The sequence below is a fragment of the Elephas maximus genome, chromosome 12, assembly GCF_024166365.1.
Source record: "Elephas maximus indicus isolate mEleMax1 chromosome 12, mEleMax1 primary haplotype, whole genome shotgun sequence".
NCBI lineage: Eukaryota > Metazoa > Chordata > Mammalia > Proboscidea > Elephantidae > Elephas > Elephas maximus.
The window spans coordinates 69,450,428-69,469,384 of NC_064830.1; the positions used below are offsets into that span (position 1 = coordinate 69,450,428).

An 18,957-nucleotide genomic window follows, 5' to 3' on the forward strand; every position below is an offset into this window, starting at 1 on the left:
CAGCAAACAAAAACTGGACGCTATCTGTTGTGCATTGAATTGTGTCCCCCAAAATATCTGTTAAAATCCTAACCCCTGTGCCTGTAAATGGAGACCCTGGGTGGTACAAAGGGTTAAGGTGCTCGAATGCTAACTGAAAGGTCGGCGGTTGGAGTCCACCCAGAGGTGCATCTGAAAAAAGCCTGGTGATTGACTTCGGAAAGATCAGCCATTGAAGCCCCTGTGGAGCCCACTTCTACTCTGCCACACACAGGGTTGCCATGAGATGGCAACTGGTTTTACTGGTGCCTGTAAACACGGCCCTGTTTGGAAACAGGGTTTTTCTCTTGTTATGTTAACGAAGTCGCACCAGAGTAGGCTGAGTCCTAGATCTAATCACTTCTGAGTTCTAAAAAGAACAGGACAGAGACACACACAGGGGGACAGCAGACACCTGGGGACATCAAGGATGGACAACAGTCAACAGAAGCTAGGAGAAAGGACCATAAAAGAAATCGACACAGCCAAAACCCTGATTTGGACTTTCAGCCTCCAGAACTGTGGAAAAACACTCCTCTTATTTAATCCTTTCGTGCCTGGTGGTACATATAGTGACCGTAAGCTGTTTTAGCCTCTGGTGTTTACTGGGAAGCTGCTATGCTGCTGACAGTGCATGCTGCCACCAAGCAGCGGCCTTTATGACTGCTTGAAACCAAGGAAATGGGAGTGTGCTGCGAACTACTGTTTCTACAGGGTATTGTATAAGGTGTCTGAATTTCTGGTAGGAAAAATGAAAATTTTGAAAATTCATATTGGTTACACATATGTACCAATAGACCTGGTGGGGACTCTGGGGTATAATTAGTGGTATTTCGTATGTCCCACTTAACACTCAGGGTAGGCTTGTGTGAGGGGGCGATAAACAAACAAACCCATACTAAAAAAAAAAAAAAACCATACTACCTACCGAAAATTCAGACACACTCAATGATTCGGCATGCTTCCGTTAATGAAAACACATGGTATCAACAAAAAATTCAAAGCAGGAAATAATTGGGTCACCAAAGTTAAAGCCACTACTTGTGGTATTTCCATTACAGCAGTAGGTGGCACCATGGTTAAGAGCTTGGCTGCCAACCAAAGGCTGGCAGTTTGAATCTGCCAGCCACTCCTTGGAAACCCTATGGGGCAGTTCTACTCTGATCCATAGAGTCCCTAGGAGTTGGAATCCACTTGATGGCAATGGGTTTGGTTTTTGTTTGTTTGTTTAGGTAATTAAGACATGATTCAAATGCTGACTAGCAGTAGAACAAATACATGAATACGCACAACAGAAGGATTACACAGCTGTGAACATGAACAATTAACACCAGCCTGGTGAATCCCATAAACATGATCTGAACAAAAGCAGACAGATACAAAAGAACACGCTGGAAGCTTCCAAGGACATAATGCTCAAGAACATGTGAAACCGACCCATGTCGGGAGAAGTCATACGTGCAGTGACCTTTGCAGGGTGGTTAGTAATTGGAAGGGCCAAAAGGGGCTTCTGGGGTGCTGGTTGAGTTCTGTGCTTTGAGGTAGGTGCTGGAGTGTTCAGTTTGTGAAAATTCATTAAGCTGTATGTTTATCACCTGTGCAGTTTTCTATACGTATGTATATACATTACATCGTTAGCTGCCACTGAGTCGGCTATAGCGATTCCGCACACAGTGGAACAAAACCGCCTGCTCCTCGCCACCCCTACGGTTGGTGACAGATCAGACTGTTGTGATCCCAGGGTTTTCACTGGCTGATTTTCAGAAGTAGATTGCCAGACCTTTCTTCCTAGTTTGTCTTAGCCTGGGAGCTCTGCTGAAATCTGTTCAGCATCATAGCAACACGCAAGTGTCTACTGACAGGCAGGTGATGGCTACAGTCTTATTTAGTGCCCTCTTTGGCACATTTTTGTGCTACTTCGATAAAAAGGCTTTTAAAAAGCAAACAAGCAAGAGAAGAGTGGGGAGCTCGAGGGTGGGGGCGGCTGAAGAATTTCTCCAAAGAAGCCCTATCTGTCTACTATGAGGTCCAGAGGTGCTTCTCTTAGGAGCTTGGAGGGTGCCCAGGAATCTTTCTCCTGGCAGCCTCCTGAGCATGCCAAGTGGAAGTGACGGTGGGCAGTGTTGGCACCAGGAGGTCATGCGGTACCCCTCCTTCCCCTGGCCACCCCAGGCACTCCCACCCGCCCGCCTACTCCCTCACCTCCATCGTCTTGAGGTTGAGCAACGTCCGCAGCGTTACGGTATCCACGGTGACCAGTGCCTGGGTGTCCAGTACCACAGAGTTCACCACGATGTAGCCGGAGCTGTTGACTCGCCCAGGGAACCCCAGGGCCTAGAGGGGTGTAAGGCCATGAAAGCACAGCTTCTTAACCTGGGTGGGCAGGGTCCACAGTGGATGACCCCCCTGGAGCTGACCACAGACTAGGGCGTGGGTGTGTATGTGTGAGTCTTCTGGGAGCAGGTTTATGACTCTGATCCACTTCTCAAGGCATCTAAGGACCCGAGGTTGGAACTGCTGCACAGATTAATAAGCTTCTCCCTCCCCACACACCCCACAAACCATGAGTGATCCGGTTTTCGCGTCCAAGAAAACCAAGCTCGTCCTCAGCCCAGCTGGCAGACAGCTTTCCCAATAGCAGCTGTAGAACTCCCATTTCCCCAACTCTCTCCTCCCTTTCCATCTACCTCCCGGGAGCAAGAACCCTAACATCTGCCCTCACCAGGGCAACAGAAGGGAGTGTGTCCAGGAAACAGGCTGGGAGGCTGGCCTCAGTGACGGTCTCTCAAGCCTTCTTGCCAGCTCATCACCAGCATCACGAGGGAAAGAAACCATCGTTGACTGGTGCCGGCTACGCAGGCGGTGGTGCTGGGCAAGGAGCGTTTGCTGTGTTAGCTGATCTTCGCAATGGAGCAGGTCTTTGTGCCCCATTTTATGAGATGTCATTGGGACCCAGAGGGGAGCAACGACTTGGTCAAGACCATCCAGGAAGGCAGAGGGGATCTGGGATTCAGAATTTGGTCTCTCCTGGCCTTGAAGGTGGTCTTCCTAGGCCCCCCCAGAGCCCGATGCCCTGGCTCCCTGACGTCCCCCTGACCTGTCACAGGATTGGATCCCAGTAACCCTTCCCTCCTCTTTGAAACACTTTCTTCCTTGGATTCTGAGGTCCTTCTCTCTTGGGGTTCTTCCTCCTCCTGGTTCCTTCTTTTCAGTATCTTTTGCTGGTTCTTTCTCACCTCCCCAACGTTGTAAGTTGGGGAACCCCAGGCTCAGTCTACACCCACTCCACACCATCTCATCCAATCTTGTGGCTTCGAGCACCGTCTACAGGCTAAAGACTCAGTGCAGACCACGTCTTACCTCTGGGGTCCAACACTGCCCGCCCCCATGCCTCCACTTGGAGTCTATCAGGCATGTCAAAGTCAACATGTCTAAAACAGAACTCCCAACTCAACCACAGCCCTCTCTACAACCTGCTCCTCCCACAGCCCACCCACTCAGGAGAGGGTTACTCCAGCCCCCCAGTTACTCAGGGCAAGAGCAGTGGTACGGGCCCCAACTCCTCTCTCTCATACCCATATCCAAACTTCCACCAGATCCACTCCACCTCTACAACATATCCTGAATCTGACCACTTCTTTAAAACAGGGGGCAAATCCAGCCCATTGCCTGCTTTTGTAAAGTTTTATTGGAACACAGCCATGCCCATTCATTCATGTATTGTCTGTGGCAGCTTTCATGTGACAACAGCACAGCTGAGTAACTGAGAGACTGGGTGGCCCACAAAGCCTAGAATATTTATGACCTGAACTTTTATAGAAACAGTTGGCTAACCTGGTCCTTGAAAAGGCCCCTTCGTCTCCAGCCCAACTCGGGGACTTTGCACAGGCCAGACCTTCTGCCCAGAACATTCTCCCAAAACCCACATGGGTCCTCCCTCATCTCCTTCGAGTCTTGACTCAAATGTCATCTTGTCTCTAAGCCTACCTTGACCAACTGATATAAAATTACAAGCCTATCCCACATCTCTCCAACACCCTCCGCTACCCACCCCCACTTTCCATTTCCCCATATCCTCCATTCTCTCATAAACCAGACAAACCAAACCAGCTGCTTTCAAGTTGACTCCAGCTCATGGCGACCGCATGTGTGCAGAGAACCGCTCCAGAGGGTTTTCAGGGCTGTGGACTTTCAGAGGCAGATCACCAGGCCTCTGGGTAGGTTCAACCATCCACCTTTCAGCTGCACCACCCAGGGACACCTCATCCTCTAATATACCACAACCCAAACCATTGCCATCGAGCGAATTCTGACTCATAGCGACCCTACAGGGTAGAGTAAAACTGCCCCATAGAGTTTCCAAGGCTGTGATCTTTACAGAATCAGACCACCACATCTTTCTCCTGTAGAACTGCTGACAGGTTCAAACTGCTAACCTTTTGGTTAGCTGTAGAGTGTATAACTGCTGCACCACCAGGGCTCCTTTTTAATATACCCCATCACTCACTTGGAGCCCTGGTAGCGCAGTAGTTAAGAGCTCGACTGCTAGCCAAAAGGTAGGCAGTTCGAATCCACCAGCTGCTCTCAACGACAACAGGTCTGGTTTTGGATTTATCACTCACTTATTTTTCCTGTGTATCACTAGCTCCCCCTGCTGGAAAGCCCATCCCATGAGGCCAGGCATTTCTGTATTTGTTTATGGCTGTATCTCCAGGGCACACAGTAGGTGCTCAATAAATACCTAATGAGTCCATCACTCTCTTGTTTTTCCAGTGGCTAAAGGAGGGACCCTCTCCTGCCCCCCAGAGGCCCTAGTATCGGCCCCTACCCCACCCTCTGAGCCCCCTGCCTACCTGCAGGGCCTCGCAGGAGCTCTCGCCCAGCACGTGCCACTGCAGCCTGCGTTCCAGCTGCAGCTCACCGCTGCCCCTCAGCTTGCAGGCCCCCACCTGCATCTCCAGGCCCAGCTGGTACCCAGCCTCCTGTCTGAGCCAGAGGGTCAACGAGGTCTCTGGGGGTACAGTCTGAAGTGCAGATAGTGTGTGCTTCAGCTTCGCACGGAATGTGGCCTGGGACGCAAGCATGGCTCCAGCCAAGGTCAGGGAAGCGGCCTGGCCAGCCGTGGCAAGTGCCCCCGATGCTTCTGCTTCTTGCAGTGAGCCACTGAACTTCGTGCCTGCTGGGAGGCCCAGGCCCTGCTGGACCCCAGAAAGAAGGTCAGAGGGCAGTTCTGCACCAGGAATGACCGTGACCCTCACCCTCCTACCCCGTGCCTGGCTGTGCTTCCCCGAACCATCACGCTAACAACAAATCGGCAACAGTAACACACAACGGCCACTTATAGAGAGCACACAGCAAGAGCCAGGGCTCATGCTCGGTGCTATACAACAGCGCCCTCTTTTCATCCTGTCTGGCAGCTCTACCTAGTTGGCGGTCACTATTCCCATATTGGAGCCCTGGTGGCACAGTGGTTAAGCATTTGGCTGCTATCCAAAAGGTTAGAAGTTCAAATTTACCAACCTCTCCTTGGAAACCCTATGGGGCAGTTCTACTCGGTCCTACAGGGTCACTATGAGTCAGAGTTGACTCAATGGAAACGAGTTTTATCCCCATATTACAGATGAGGAAAACTGAGGCTCAAAGAGGCAAAGTGAGTTGCCCAGGATCATATGGCTGCTAAGTGGCAGAGCTGGGATTGTACGTCTTAAATCTGTGCTGTCCAACATGCAGTGCGATGCTTAACTTTATGTGCCGAACAGGCTAGGCTACAGTGACAGGTGTTTTGGTCAAACGCTTGTCTAGACAGGTGTTGCTGTGAAGGTGTTCTGTAGACATGGTTGACATCTACAACTGGCAGGCTCTAAATAAAGGAGATTACCCTCAATAATGTGCATGGGCCTCATCCAAGCAGTTGAAGGCCTTAAGAGCAAAAGCTGAGGTTGCCCAGGGAAGAAGAAACTCTGCCTCAAGACTGCAGCATCGTTAAAATCCTGTCTGAATTTTCAGCCTGCTACCTGCCCTATGGATTTGACTCACCAGCTCCTGCAATCACATGCACCAATATGGAGTCCTTGGGTCATGCAAACAGTTAACATATTTGGCTGCTAACCGAAAGGTTGCAGGTTTGAGTCCACCTTTGAAAACACCATGGGGTGCAGTTCAACTCTGACCCACATAGGGTCACCATGAGTTGGAACTGACTTGACAGTAACGGGTAGGTAGGCGTGTATGCACATGCGTGCGTGCACGCACACGCACACACCACACCCCTATTGATCCTGCTGCTCCGGAGCACCCTGCTACAGGTAGTCACTAGCCACATGTGGCTTCTTCAATTTAAAGTAAAAATTCAGCTCCTCAGCGACCCTAGTTGCACTTCAGGTGCTCAGCAGCTGCATGTGATTGTCATACTGAACAGCAGAAAAAAGGTTTTCTCATAGGAAGTTCTAGTAGACAGGGCTGCTTTATCCCATGATGCCTTACTCTCTCTTTCTCGTAGCCACTCTCTGTCCACTTGATTAGTATTGACAGGCTGCCCATGGGTGCCGATCGATCTGTGTTCAGGGTGCTTAGCGGACAAGACCCTGTCCTCCCAGCTGGGAGGACAGACGGACAAGGACACAGGCAGAGTGTCCATACACCCCACTCAGACGAGGACAAGGGGCTGGTCTGCTCACCGATGACTCCAGCATTCCCCTTCCCCAGAGACACAGCTTCCCCTCCCCCAAATCACCAGGCAATTCTCAAACCCCGTCTGAGGTGGACTCTCTTGGAGCAGGTAACACCAAGCCTGTGTTAGACAGGTTAGAACCAGGGCACAACTGTTCCCCGCTCGGCTGACAGTGATTTCCTCCCTGAGCTCAAAATGTTACCCCAAAACCAAAAAAACAAACCAGCTGCCAATGAGTTGATTCCTACTCATGGCAACCCTATGTGTACAGAGTAGAGCTGCTCCATAGGGTTTTCAATGATTATGACTTTCGGAAGATCGCCAGGCCTTTATTCAGAGGCACTTCTGGGTGGGTTTGAACCACCAACCTTTCAGTAAGTAGTCTGTGCCACCTGGGGACTCCAGAGTGTTACTAAAAAAGACAGATTCTTCTTAGAGATCCCCGAGCCCATGGCCCTTTAATGTCATAGCACCATGTGATTCTAATCTCTCCCAGCCTCAGTTTACTCATCTGCTGAATGGGGATACAGGATACTGTGAGGACTAGAGAGGGTGTCTGGGAGAAAGTAACTAGGGGTCTTAGAGAGCCCCTGGAGGGAGGGGCCTGCCCTGCTCACACCTCACCCCAGCAGAGACTCAGGAAGCCTTGGTGATAGTGCTCAGAGCTGCCCGCTCACTTCCCTGGCCCACCATACACACCTCCAGAAGTGGGCAGCCTGGCTCGGTGCTCAGCGTCCACTCACTCCAGTTCCCAGCACGGTGCTCCAGGGTCCCCTGAAGGGCGCACGGCCCCACCTTGAGGGCCAGGGAGCTGTGTACAGCAAAGCCAGGCCTGGCAGTCAGGCTGAGGGTGTTGCTGGGTGGTAGGCCCAGGCGGCCCAGCAGGGGCAGAGAGTGGGTCAGGCGTCCAAGAACTGCAGTCTGGTGCTGGCAGGTACGGGCCAGCTGCAGGTGGGCGTCCCCGCTGTCACTGTGGAGGCCCGCGGCCAGGTCAAACTCACAAGGGCCATGACTCAGGCTGCCCTCCGAGTACAGGACCCGAGGGACACCTGCTGCCTGGAAGGAGGAGGTGAGGTTCAGGGGCAGCTCCTCTCTGGGGCTCAAGTTGATTCTTTTCTCGTCATCTTGTATATTCACTTCCCTCAGCAATTATGACATGCCAACTGTATGCTTGGAGTCCCTGGGTAGTTCAAAACAGTTAACATGCTCAGCTGCTAACTGAAAGGTTTGAGCCTCCCCAGTGGTGCCTCGGAAGAATGGCCTGGTGATCTACTTCCCAACACTCATCTACACCGTCCTCACCGCCAAACAGCAAAGTGGCTTAAGCCACCAACCCACAGACGTGGGCTCCAGCTCTGGCTCCACCACTGGCCCTGCTTTTCCAATCTGCGGGCCTCAGTTTCCCCATCTCTAAAATGGGAATGGGAGTCCCTGGGTGGTACAAACAGTTAAAGCACTCAGCTGCTAACTGAAAGGTTGAAGGTTCAAGTTTACCCAGAGATGCCTCAGAAGAAAGGCCTGGCAATCTACCTTGGAAAAATCAGTCACTGAAAATCCTATGGAGCACAGTTCTGCTCTGACACATGTCAGGTCACCATGAGTCAGGGTTCACTCGACGACAAGCAGTTTTTTTGATTAAAATTGGAATAATCAAAGCATGTACATCACAAGTCATTCAGAGGTGTAAGTTAATACTTGTGACTTGCTATTTCAGGGCCAGGTATCAAGAACGGCTGAATATCAAAATCCACCATCAGTATCAACAGTTATTGGCTGGAGGGCAGGGATTCTAAGTGACTTGTTCTATCAGGGTTCAAAGACGCCCCACATGGGGGCACTGACCCAAGATGGGAGTGGCAGGGCTAGCTTCACTCCAGCCCCCAACCTCTCCGAGCCCCAGACCCAGGACACAAGCAGCCTCCTCCTCACGGGAGGAGGATTTAACATGCATGTCCTTGAGACATCGGCACAGAGCTCAGCACACAGTACATGATCAATGACCTGTTATTTTTTGACTATTCTTATTATAACTCCTAGATCCATAATCCTAGGACTGTGATAAGCCAGATCATGAAAAAAACCATCAAGCTGAGCCCCAGAGAGGAAGCGCAGCCAGTGGCTTGGCAGGGCCCTTCTCGAAAGGGGAGAACATTCGGTTTCAGTCCTATTTCTGGCTCAAAGCTTCATAGCTGATGAAACCCCAAATTCAGGTGGCAACTGCAAAAAGAACAGACATTCCCCACGCCAACTGCAGTAAATCAGTTGCCGTCAAGCCAATTTCAACTCATGGCGACCCCACGTGTGTCAGGGTAGAACTGTGCTCCACAGGGTTTTCAATGGCTAATTTTTTGGAAGCAGACTGCCAGCCCTTCTTGTGTGGCACTGTTAGGGGGACTCACACCTCCAACCTTGCAGTTAGCAGTTGAGCATGTTAACTGTTTGCACTACACAGGGACCCTGAGCATAGTAGGCAGCTAATAATTGCTGAGGGAGGTGGGAGCCCTGCCAGGACCCCAGGCTGATGATGGGGACATACCTCCAGCAGGGGACAGCGGTTCACTAGTGAGAGGGTCCAGTTGACGTGAGTGGCATTGGCCTCGGCCCTCTCCTCTCTGTAGGCAGTCAGGGTGCACTGGCCCAGGGCCACCTCAAGCTGGGCACTGGAGGCTTCACTTCGCTCTACCGATACTCGGATGTGGCTGTCAGGGGAGACTCCCAGAGCCTGAAGCGATGGCCACATGTGCAGCAGGCCAGCTTCCAGGAGGGTGTGGCGGCCACAGGCTGTGTGGACATGGGCCCTGGTGAAGGTGTCCCCAGAGGATATTTGTGCCACCAGGCTGGCCTCGCAGTTGTGGGCCAGGAGGGAGCCATTCAGGGACAGCACAGCTGGGCTCTGCCACCAAGAGAGACCAAGGTGAGGCCAAGCCAGTCCCCTACCTCCTCTCCCAGCCCCCACATAGAAGCCATGTTGCAGAATCTCAGTGTAAAAGCCAATGACCCCAGCCGCCACCTGAAGCCCACTTTTACCCATAGCATCCCCTCCCAAGCCATGGTCCATCTCTGCTTGGTCACGGGAGGTCCCCTTTCCCATGGCCACCCCCCTTATTAACAGACCACACTCATGCAAAACACTTCCCTCTCCTGGGCCAACACACCTCTCCCTCCCAGGAGGCAGTTGTGAAGTTCTCACCTGGTGTGCACATGTCTGAGTCCTCCCCCTAGTCTTCTCTCTCTTTTGTAGGACAGTCTCCCTTCCCTCAACATCCCTCTTGTGGCTGGGGTTCAACTCCCCTCCTGCCTTTGCCCCCCAGTCTGGACTTGCTCTTTCTTAACACCCAATGAGAGACAAACCCATTCCTGTTACAACTCCTGTTACAGAGTAGAACTGCTCCATGTGGTTTTTGGCTGTAATCTCCACAGGTACAGATTGCCAGGCCTTTCTTCTGTGGTGCCACTGGGTGGGTTTGAACTACCCACCTACCTATTTGGGTTAGTAGCTGAGCACAAACCATTTGTGCCACCCAGTGCTCCTCCAACTGGTGTGTTCTTGGGACTTGGAGGCCCGGTCTAGGGCATCCGGGGGGGAGTCTGTACCCCAGGAGCTACTTACCAGTTGCTTCCTGTCATCTGGTCTCATCTATCTGGCCTGCATAAGGGGACAGTGCACCCATGACTGTGCAAGCGATTGCTATCAGCCCACAGTGGCTAAATAGTGGCCACAGGAGGAACAACTAGCTCTGGCTGACGAGACACCATGCTCTCCAGCCAGGCTGCTGCTGACCCCTGGGCAAGGACTGAAGAGCGCCTGGCCCAGAACACACTTTGACTTCTAGCCCCTTCCCCAGAACTCCAGGCCCTGGATATCTGAGGGGTGTATAGTTCATCCACCCTCCTGTCCTAACCCTCTTCCGTCCGGAGCACGGGAGTCTTTCTGGCAATTTCATCTCCCCAGGTGTCTCTCATACACGTAGCTTACATCTCTTCTGATGGGAGCTAGCCCTCCTGTCCAGCCTGCTCAAACCACACCTGCCCCGGTCCTGATCCTAGTACGTCTTAATCTGGAAGCTCCACTGAAACCTGTTCAGCATCATTTCCAAAAATCAGTCAGTAAAAACCCTATGGATTGTGTGTTTGGCTGTGTATATTCTCAACAACAAAATAAAGGAAAGAAAACCCTGTGGATCACAACGAGTCCCTGGTGGTGCAAATGGTTAAGTGCTGGACTACGAACCGGAAGGTTGGTAGTTCAAACCCACCCAGATGTTCCTCAGAAGTAAGGCCTGGCAATCTGCCTCTGAAATGTCACAGCCTTGAAAACCCTATGGAGCAGTTCTACTCTGCACACACGGGGTCGCCATGAGCAACTCAACAGCAACTAACAACAACACGCCACTCTAAAAACTGTATGTCTGAAAACCCTGTGGATCACAAAGGAACACTGTCTGATCCATGACTGGTCGGGGACGGTACAGGACTGGGCGTCTTTTTGTTCTGTTGGGCATGGATCACCACGAGTCAGGGACCAACCCAAAGGCAGCTAACAGCAACAATTCTGATCCTATGCTCTCTTAGCAAACCCTTGCACCATTCATGCCACGGTATGACCTTGGGAAAGTGACATAATCTCTCTAAGCCTCAGTTTCCACATCTGTAAAATGGGAACAGTGATTCCCTGGTAAATGAAACCAAGAAAAGAGAGAGGCCACTAGACATGTGTTGGCTCATGTTTCACTCAGCACCACCCCATGGGGTAGGTGTTGTCATCTGCAATTTACAGATATGACGGTTGAAGCTCAGGGAGGTTAAGGGTCCTGCCAAAAGTCAAATAGCAGTGAGTGGCAGGCTGGGCATGAAGCCACCTGATTTTCCTGCCCCTGGGGCTCCCTGTGTAGGTGCAGCCGCCACCACTGCCCAAGCTGGAAGCAGAGGCTATGTGTCTTTCCTGCTGACACAGAGCCCGAGCTGGCACAAAAGGGCCTCCCTGGCCAGGCCGAGCTCCAGCTACCTGGACAGCCAGGCAGTGGGCCCGAACTATCAGCTCCCAGGACCTCCGGACTCCCAGCCCTCAGCAGCGTCCCGTGCCGGACACCCTATAGCACCTGCTCAGCACTCCAAGCACATGTTTCCCTAGACCCTAACACCCAGCTCCTTCAGGGGACACAACGTGCAGCCAGGCCAGGCCTGCCCCCAGCTGCCTGCTCAGCTGCCCTTAGGGTGGCACCGAGAAGCTCTGCAGGTGCACCCACAGTGTCCTCAGGTCCAGTTCACCCCCAGCCCAGGGTCCAGGAGCCAGAGGGCCAGGCAGGAGTGCTGGGAGTCAGGCCTCGCTGCAGTTGCAGCCCTACACTAAGGCCTCTTCACCGTGCTTTCCCCCGAGAGTGAGAGGCCCCACCTCCCGCTTGAGTCTGGGCTCCTGCGAGCTTGGCACCACCTGAGCCAGGCGATGCTCCAGCCCCACTGGTGTGTCCTGGCTCCGAGTCATGCCGTCTGCCTGCCTCAGGACACCCGGCCTACCCACCTGCCACCCAATCGCCCAGGTCAGGGTCTCACAGGAGGGGCTGTCTACCAATAGTCAAGTGGAGCCGTGCCAGCCATGGACCAGGCCCCCCTTGCAGCTAGGAGAACAGGTACATGTTGCTGGGGACACAGAGGGCACGGAGCAGCCCAGCTGTGACTCGGGGGATAGGTCACACTGTAGGCAGCCCCCTGTGCTCAGGCTGTGCCAGCCTCCCTAGAGGAGGACCATGACACACCAGCACCACCCTGCTTGGGACTGGGACCCCTGTACCTCAAGAGGCCTCCTGGTGACATCACCCTGGCAGACTCCGGACAGCCGGGTGGGTGAGACATCTCCACTGCAGTTGACCTGTGGAAACCAGGTGGGTGGGCAGGGGACAAGTTAATAGGCGGCCAGGGATACAGGAATGGAGAGGCCTCTTCCCCCGACCTGGATCTCAAGTGAGCTACCATTAGTGCCAAGAGCCAGCTCTACCCATTTCCCTTTGTGGAGTTCCCCCCTGGGAAAATAATTCTTCAAGAGAGGTTTATACAGGGCCCTGAGTGTTAAGCTGCAGTGTTGCCATAAATGGAGGTAAGGAGCACACGCTCACACAGCTTCTGTGTGCCAGGCGCTGCTTTAAGTAGTTTCTCCTCAGATGTTGCCAGTAACCATTAAAAAATGAACACGTTGCCGTCTAGTCAATTCCAACTCATAGTGACCCTACAGGACAAAGTAGAGCTGCCCCATAAGGTTTCAAGGAGTGGCTGGTGGATTTGAACTACTGACATTTTGGTTAGCAGCTGAGTGCTTAACCACTGTGCCACCAGGGCTCCTCAGTAACTTTCACCACCTATTGCCATCGAGTTGATTCCAACTCACAGCGACCCTATAGGACAGAGCAGAACTGCCCCAAAGGGTTTCCAAGGAGAGCCTGGCAGATTCGAACTGCCAGCCTTTTTAACCACCACACCACCAGGGTTTCCTCAGTAACTGTTAGGAGTCAGGAATTGATAACAGTCCCATTTTGCAGATGAGGAAGCTGAGGCACAGAGTATCAAGTCTCTTGTCCAAGGCCTCATCAGTGAGGGATGGGTTCAAACCTCACCACCTAGCCTTGGGCTGCGTGCCCTTGTCACCCTTCCTGCCTTCTGCACACTTTGGAGGGCTGAGCCATCCCTGCCATGGGCACAGGGAGGCTTCCTGGTTTTCAATCTGCCACAGACGTCTGCCTGCGTGTACCCTTGTCTAGGGGGACATGTGTTTCTCTAGGGGGTGCCCAGATGTGAAGATGGTGGGTGAAGGTTTCAGCGGTTGTGATTTTGTTACATGGGGCCAGGTGCCCTCCCAATTGGCTGTACCAAATCACTCTTTCAGGAGAAGGGAGGTGGGGGAGGGGTGGGGGTTTTAAGGACAGATGAGAAGGTAGACGGGAGGACAGGGGGATGGGATGGAAGGAAAGGGGGATAGGTGAAAGAAAGGAAGGGGAGAAAAAAGGAGGGATGGTGGTGGGCAGATGGGAAGTTAGAGGGGAAGATGGCAGGGGAGATGGGAGGGTGGAGGAGAAGGGTAGGTGGGTGGAAGGCGGTAGGTAGGAGGTTGGGGGACAGGTGGGTGGGAGGGGGCTAAGTGGGAGGTTGGAGGGTAAGTGGGTAGGAGAGGATAGGTGGGTGTGAGGGGATAGGTGGGTGGGAGGGCGTAGATGGGGGATTGGAGGGTAAGTGGGTAGGAGGGGGTAGGTGTGAGGTTGGGGCACAAGTAGGAGGTTGGGAGGCAGGTGGGAGGTTGCGGGGCTGGTGGGAGGTTGGGGGGCCGGTGGGAGGTTGGAGGCAAGTGGGAAGTTGGGGGGCAGGTGGGAGGCTGGGGGAGAGGTGGGAGGTTGGGGGCATGTGGGAGGTTGGGGAGCAGGTAGGAGGCTGGGAGCATGTGGGAGGTTGGGGGGCAGATGGGAGGTTGGGGGACAGGTGAGAGGTTGAAGGGCAGGTGGGAGGTTGGGGACAGGAGGGTGAAAGGGGTGGGGGATGGGAAGAGCTAAGTGGGAGCTTAGAGAGTAGGTGGGGGGGTAGGTGGGAGGTTGGGGGCAGGCAGGAGGGAGTAGATGGTGACTAAAGGAGCCAAGGCCGGAAGGAGGGCTCTGGTGGCCCCTGTTTGGGCCAGACCACCCAGCAAAAAGAGCAGCGGGCGCAGCTGGGCAGGGAGTCTCAGGCCGACTCACCTGCAGCCGGGAGGGCAGGGCGCCCAGCAGTGTAGAGAAGCTGTGCTGCAGCCCCAGGGCCAGCCCCTCATGGCCACCCTCTCTCCTCTGCTTCAGGTCCACTTGAAGCTGCTTCCCATCCAAGCTCATTGTCAGCCCAGCCACCAGTCCTTGTTCTGTGCTCTGGACAGAAGCAAAGCTCTGTGTCTCTCGAGCCCGCTGCCCACTGAGGGTGCCCGGGCCCAGCACCCCTCACCCACCTGGAAGTATCCACTGCCATCCATGGAGAAGCGGATGCCCTGGTGCTGCAGGCCTGGCATGGTGTGGCTAAGGCTGTCTGTGGAGCCGGGGGATGCGACTGCCAGGCCCAGGGAGGTGTCTGGCTGACGCCGGCCACTCCACAGCCCCATGTGCACAGAGTGGTTGGAGGCCACACGCATGAGTAACAAGACCAGCTCTGTCTCTTCAGGGACACCTGTGGATAAGAGGCCCAGCGTAGGGAGGGCGAGGGGCCACTGAGAGGCCCAAGCCCAGTCTACCCAATCGGGGACAGGGCAGGGCCAGAACGTGGGCCCCTTTTCAGCCTTCCTTCTCTCTGCAGGGCTCCCTGAGCCCCGAGGCAGACCACGCTCCCAGGCCCCACTGCCCCCAAATACAGCAGATCAAACCATATGAAACTGCCAGTATTCAACCATTTCTGATGCACAAAAATGGCAGTTTCATCTGTTCCAGCCTAATGGCACTGTCACCATACTTAACAGGTGGTAAGTCCTGCATCCCCTCCAGATTCTGCAGGCCCCGAGGATGGGGGCCTGTTCTCAGGAAGCCTAAGGGGAGTCAGAGAGAGAGAGCATGTTCTCATTGCAACTTGGGGTCCCTCCAGGCCTCGCAGAATGTCCCCAAGGTACCAGGGCGGGGGACATTTGAGCTTTTTCCCATGGCAGAAGCTGAATTGGGAGGGACGGAGCCCTGGGTTAGGCTTGGGGCAGGAGCTGTTTGCTGTCGGGTTTGGAAGTACGCCGTATTGTAATGATGGTCCACGCCGTATCGTAATGATGGTCCCCCTGTACCCATTTGTTGTGGCTGAATAACAATACGAGAAAGAAGGTGGAAGATGTAAACTAAGGCTCAGGCCTCTCCAAAGCTGCTGGGAGAAGCTGGGAGGAGGAGGAAACAGAGACGGAGCTGGGAGCAGGGATTTGGGCCAGCAGTTCTAGCCCACCTGCCTCCCCGTTGGAGAAAGATACAGTAGCCTGCTTCTGTAAAGATTTACAGCCTTGGAAACACTAGGGGGCAGTTCTACTCTGTCCTGTAGGGCCTCTATGAGTCGGTATCGACTCAAGGACAATGGGTTTGTCTCCCCCCTCCCTTGGTTCCAGGGCCTGTCTTTGTGGCCCTGTCCACCCCTCCTACCTGCAACACTCAAGGTGCTGATGTTGTGATTCAGGCTACCCGTGAGGTGGCCTTGCCCAGGGACCCAGGTGCAGGCCCCACCCAGAGCCAGGCTGGCTGCATCAGCATGGAAGGCAGCCTGGCCCAGAAAACTCCCCTGCTGGGCCTGCAGCTGGCCCCTCAGCCAGAGCTTCCCCGGCAAGGCCTGGCTGCTGTTTTGGGTGAGGACGAAGGTCATGCTGCGCACGCTGGTGCTGTTCCTTGTCTTCTCATGCTTGTCCCGCAGCAGGAAGCCCAGCACAGCTGAGTCGGCAGTGACCTTGATGCTGCCTGTAGAAGATGGGAAAGAAGCCACACAGAGTGGCCCAGAATCAGAGACTGGGCTGCTTTGGGGAACAGGGGAAAGAACCATGGGGTAGGAATTACCAAGGTCGTGATGTGATTCTAACTCACGCCAGAGACAGCAGGCCTGGGAAAAGGACCCGATGACACCAGCTCCTTCCCAGGAAGTTTTGAGGACCAAGTGAGCTAATTCACAACCTGACAGGGAGTTGGCAAACAGCATCAAGCCTGATACAGGACGCCCATTAATACAAGTAAGGAGCCCTGGTGGTGCAACGGTTAAGTGCTTGCTTGCTAACCAAAAGGTCGGCGGTTCAAATCCACTCAGAGGTTCTGTAGGAGAGAAGACCTGGTCTGGTGATCTACTCCTGTAAAGATTCTGTTGCCATTACCATTGAGTCCATTCCGACTCACAGTGATCCTACAGGACAGAGCAGAACGGCCCGCAGGGTTTCCAAGGCTAGAATCTCTATGGAAGCAGACTGCCACTTCTTCTCCTGTGGAGCAGCTGGTGGGTTCGAACTACCAAACTCTCAGCGACCTCCTGTGCCACCAGGGCTCCTTCCCCTAAGGATTACAGCCTAGGAAACCCCACGGGGTCGTTTTAGTCTGTCCTATAGGGCCACTAGGAGTCTGAATCAACTCGGTGGCATACAACAGCAACACTAACACAAAGGCACAATTCCTGCTCAAGAGGACCATATCCCACTTGTGACAGAACAAAAATTAACTCAGGATGGATCCGTGACATAAATATAAGAGTTAAAACCATAAAATTCTTAGGAGGAACACATCTTCATGGCCTTGGACTGGGCAGCAACGGCTTTTCAGATACGAGGCCAAAAGCACAAGCAACAAAATTAAAAAATGAATTAGACTTCATCAAAATAAAAAACTTTTATGCATCAAAGAACATTTTCAAGACAGTTTAAAGATTGCCTACAGAACCAGAGAAAGTATTTGCCAATCATGTGTCTGATAAGGGTCTAGTATCCAGAATAGATAAAAGAAATTTATCACTTAACAACAGAAAAACAAACGACCCAACTGAAAAACAGAAAAGGGACTTGAATAGACATTTTTCCAAAGAAGATATGCAAATGGACAATGAGCACATGAAAAGACGCTCAATGGCATTAGTTGTTAAGTGTCATTGTTAATTAGTTGTTAATATCATTGTTGTTAAGTGCCTTTGAGTCTATTCTGACTCACAGTGATACCATGTGACAGAGCAGGACTGCCCCATAGGGTTTCCTAGGCTATAATCTTTATAGAAGCAAATCTTCGTTTTTTCTCCCACTGAGCGAGCTGCTTATGGGTTTGCACCAGGAACCTTTTGGTTAGCAGTGGAGCGCTTAACCGTTAGGCCACCATGGCTCCTTACGGAAATGCAAATCAAAACCACAATGAGATACCACTTCACACCCACTAAGATGGTTTTCACAAAAAAAGAACAAAAAATAAGGGTTGGCAAGGATGTGAAAACATCAGAACCCTTCTCCATTGTCGCTGGGATTGTGAACTGGTACAGCCACTGTGGAAAGCAGCCTGGCAGTTCCTCAGTAAATTAAGCATAGAATTACCATATGACCCAGCAATCCCACTCCTGGACATATGCCCAAAAGAACTGAAAACAGGTGTCCAAACAAAAGCCTGTACATGGCTGTTCATAGCAGCACTATTCACAACAGCCAAAGGGTAGAAACAACCCCAATGTCCATCGAATGATAAAGGGATAAACGTGTTGTCTATCCCTACAGCAGAATATTATTCAGCCATAAAAAGAGAGGAAGTCCTGATACATGCTACGGCATGGATGAATCTTGCATACATATCCAAAATGAAAGAAATCAGACATGAAAGGCCACATATTGTATGATTCCATTTATATAAAATATTCAGCAGGCAAATTCATAGAGGCAGAAAATAGATTAGTGGTCCCTAGAAAGGGGGGAGGGAGGAGATGGGGAATAACTGCTTAATGGGTACAGGGTTTCCTTTCGGGATGATGAGAACGTTTCGGAAAGAGACGGTGGTGGTTACACAGCCTTACGCATATACCAAGTGTCTGTAACGGTAAATTTTCTGTTACATGTATTTTACCACAATTAAAAAAAAAAAAAAAAAAGCCCAATAATAAACATGCAAATAAAACAGATGTGACACTAGACAAAGGAAGATATACGAACAGCTAATAGTACGTAAAAAGTGTTCAACAATATCGTTAGTCACCAGAGAAATGCAAATTCAAACCACAATGAGATACCATTATATAAGATTACTGTTATTTTAAAAACCCTGACAATACCAAGTGTTGACAAGGATGGGGAGCAGCCAGAACTCCACAAAGAAGCAACAGTGCAAAATATTTCCTCTTTGGGATAAGTTCTGGCAGTTTCCTAGAAAACTAAACATGCACTTACCCTGGAAAAAAAAAACCCAAGCAGACTGCCAGGCCTTTCTTTCGTGAAGTGCTGAGTGGGTTTGGACTGCTAACCTCTAAGTTAGCAGGTGAGCACAACCTGTTTGTACCACCAGAAACATTTTACACTTACCCTATGACCTAGAAATTGTACTTCTAGCTATTTACCTAAGAAAAATGAAAAGCCTACATCCAAAAAGGCTTATATTAGAATTTTTGCAGCAGCTTTATCCCTACTAGCCCTGAATGGAAACATCCCAGGTGTCCATCAACAGGAAAATGGATAACAAACTACAGCATATTTACACAACGGAATACTACTCGGCAATACAAAGAAATGACTGCTGACATATGGAATGACATGGATGAATCTCAGAAAAAGAAGTCTTAAAACAAAGACTATGCACTGTATGATCGCATTT

At 52.0% G+C, this 18,957-nt stretch overlaps 1 protein-coding gene across 1 annotated transcript in view; it reads right to left on the bottom strand.

The window, feature by feature from the left end:
- The window catches only part of LOC126087495 (uncharacterized), a 153,667-nt gene that overhangs the window by 44,250 nt on the left and 90,460 nt on the right, over window positions 1-18,957 (bottom strand). The window contains exons 40-47 of the mRNA XM_049905028.1: window positions 15,793-16,101; window positions 14,640-14,854; window positions 14,401-14,562; window positions 12,477-12,554; window positions 9,225-9,581; window positions 7,388-7,744; window positions 4,872-5,216; window positions 2,221-2,352 (exon numbers count right to left, since the gene is read on the bottom strand). Of these exons, the coding sequence (XP_049760985.1) occupies window positions 2,221-2,352; window positions 4,872-5,216; window positions 7,388-7,744; window positions 9,225-9,581; window positions 12,477-12,554; window positions 14,401-14,562; window positions 14,640-14,854; window positions 15,793-16,101 (1,955 nt within the window). The remainder of the gene's footprint in view (window positions 1-2,220; window positions 2,353-4,871; window positions 5,217-7,387; window positions 7,745-9,224; window positions 9,582-12,476; window positions 12,555-14,400; window positions 14,563-14,639; window positions 14,855-15,792; window positions 16,102-18,957) is intronic.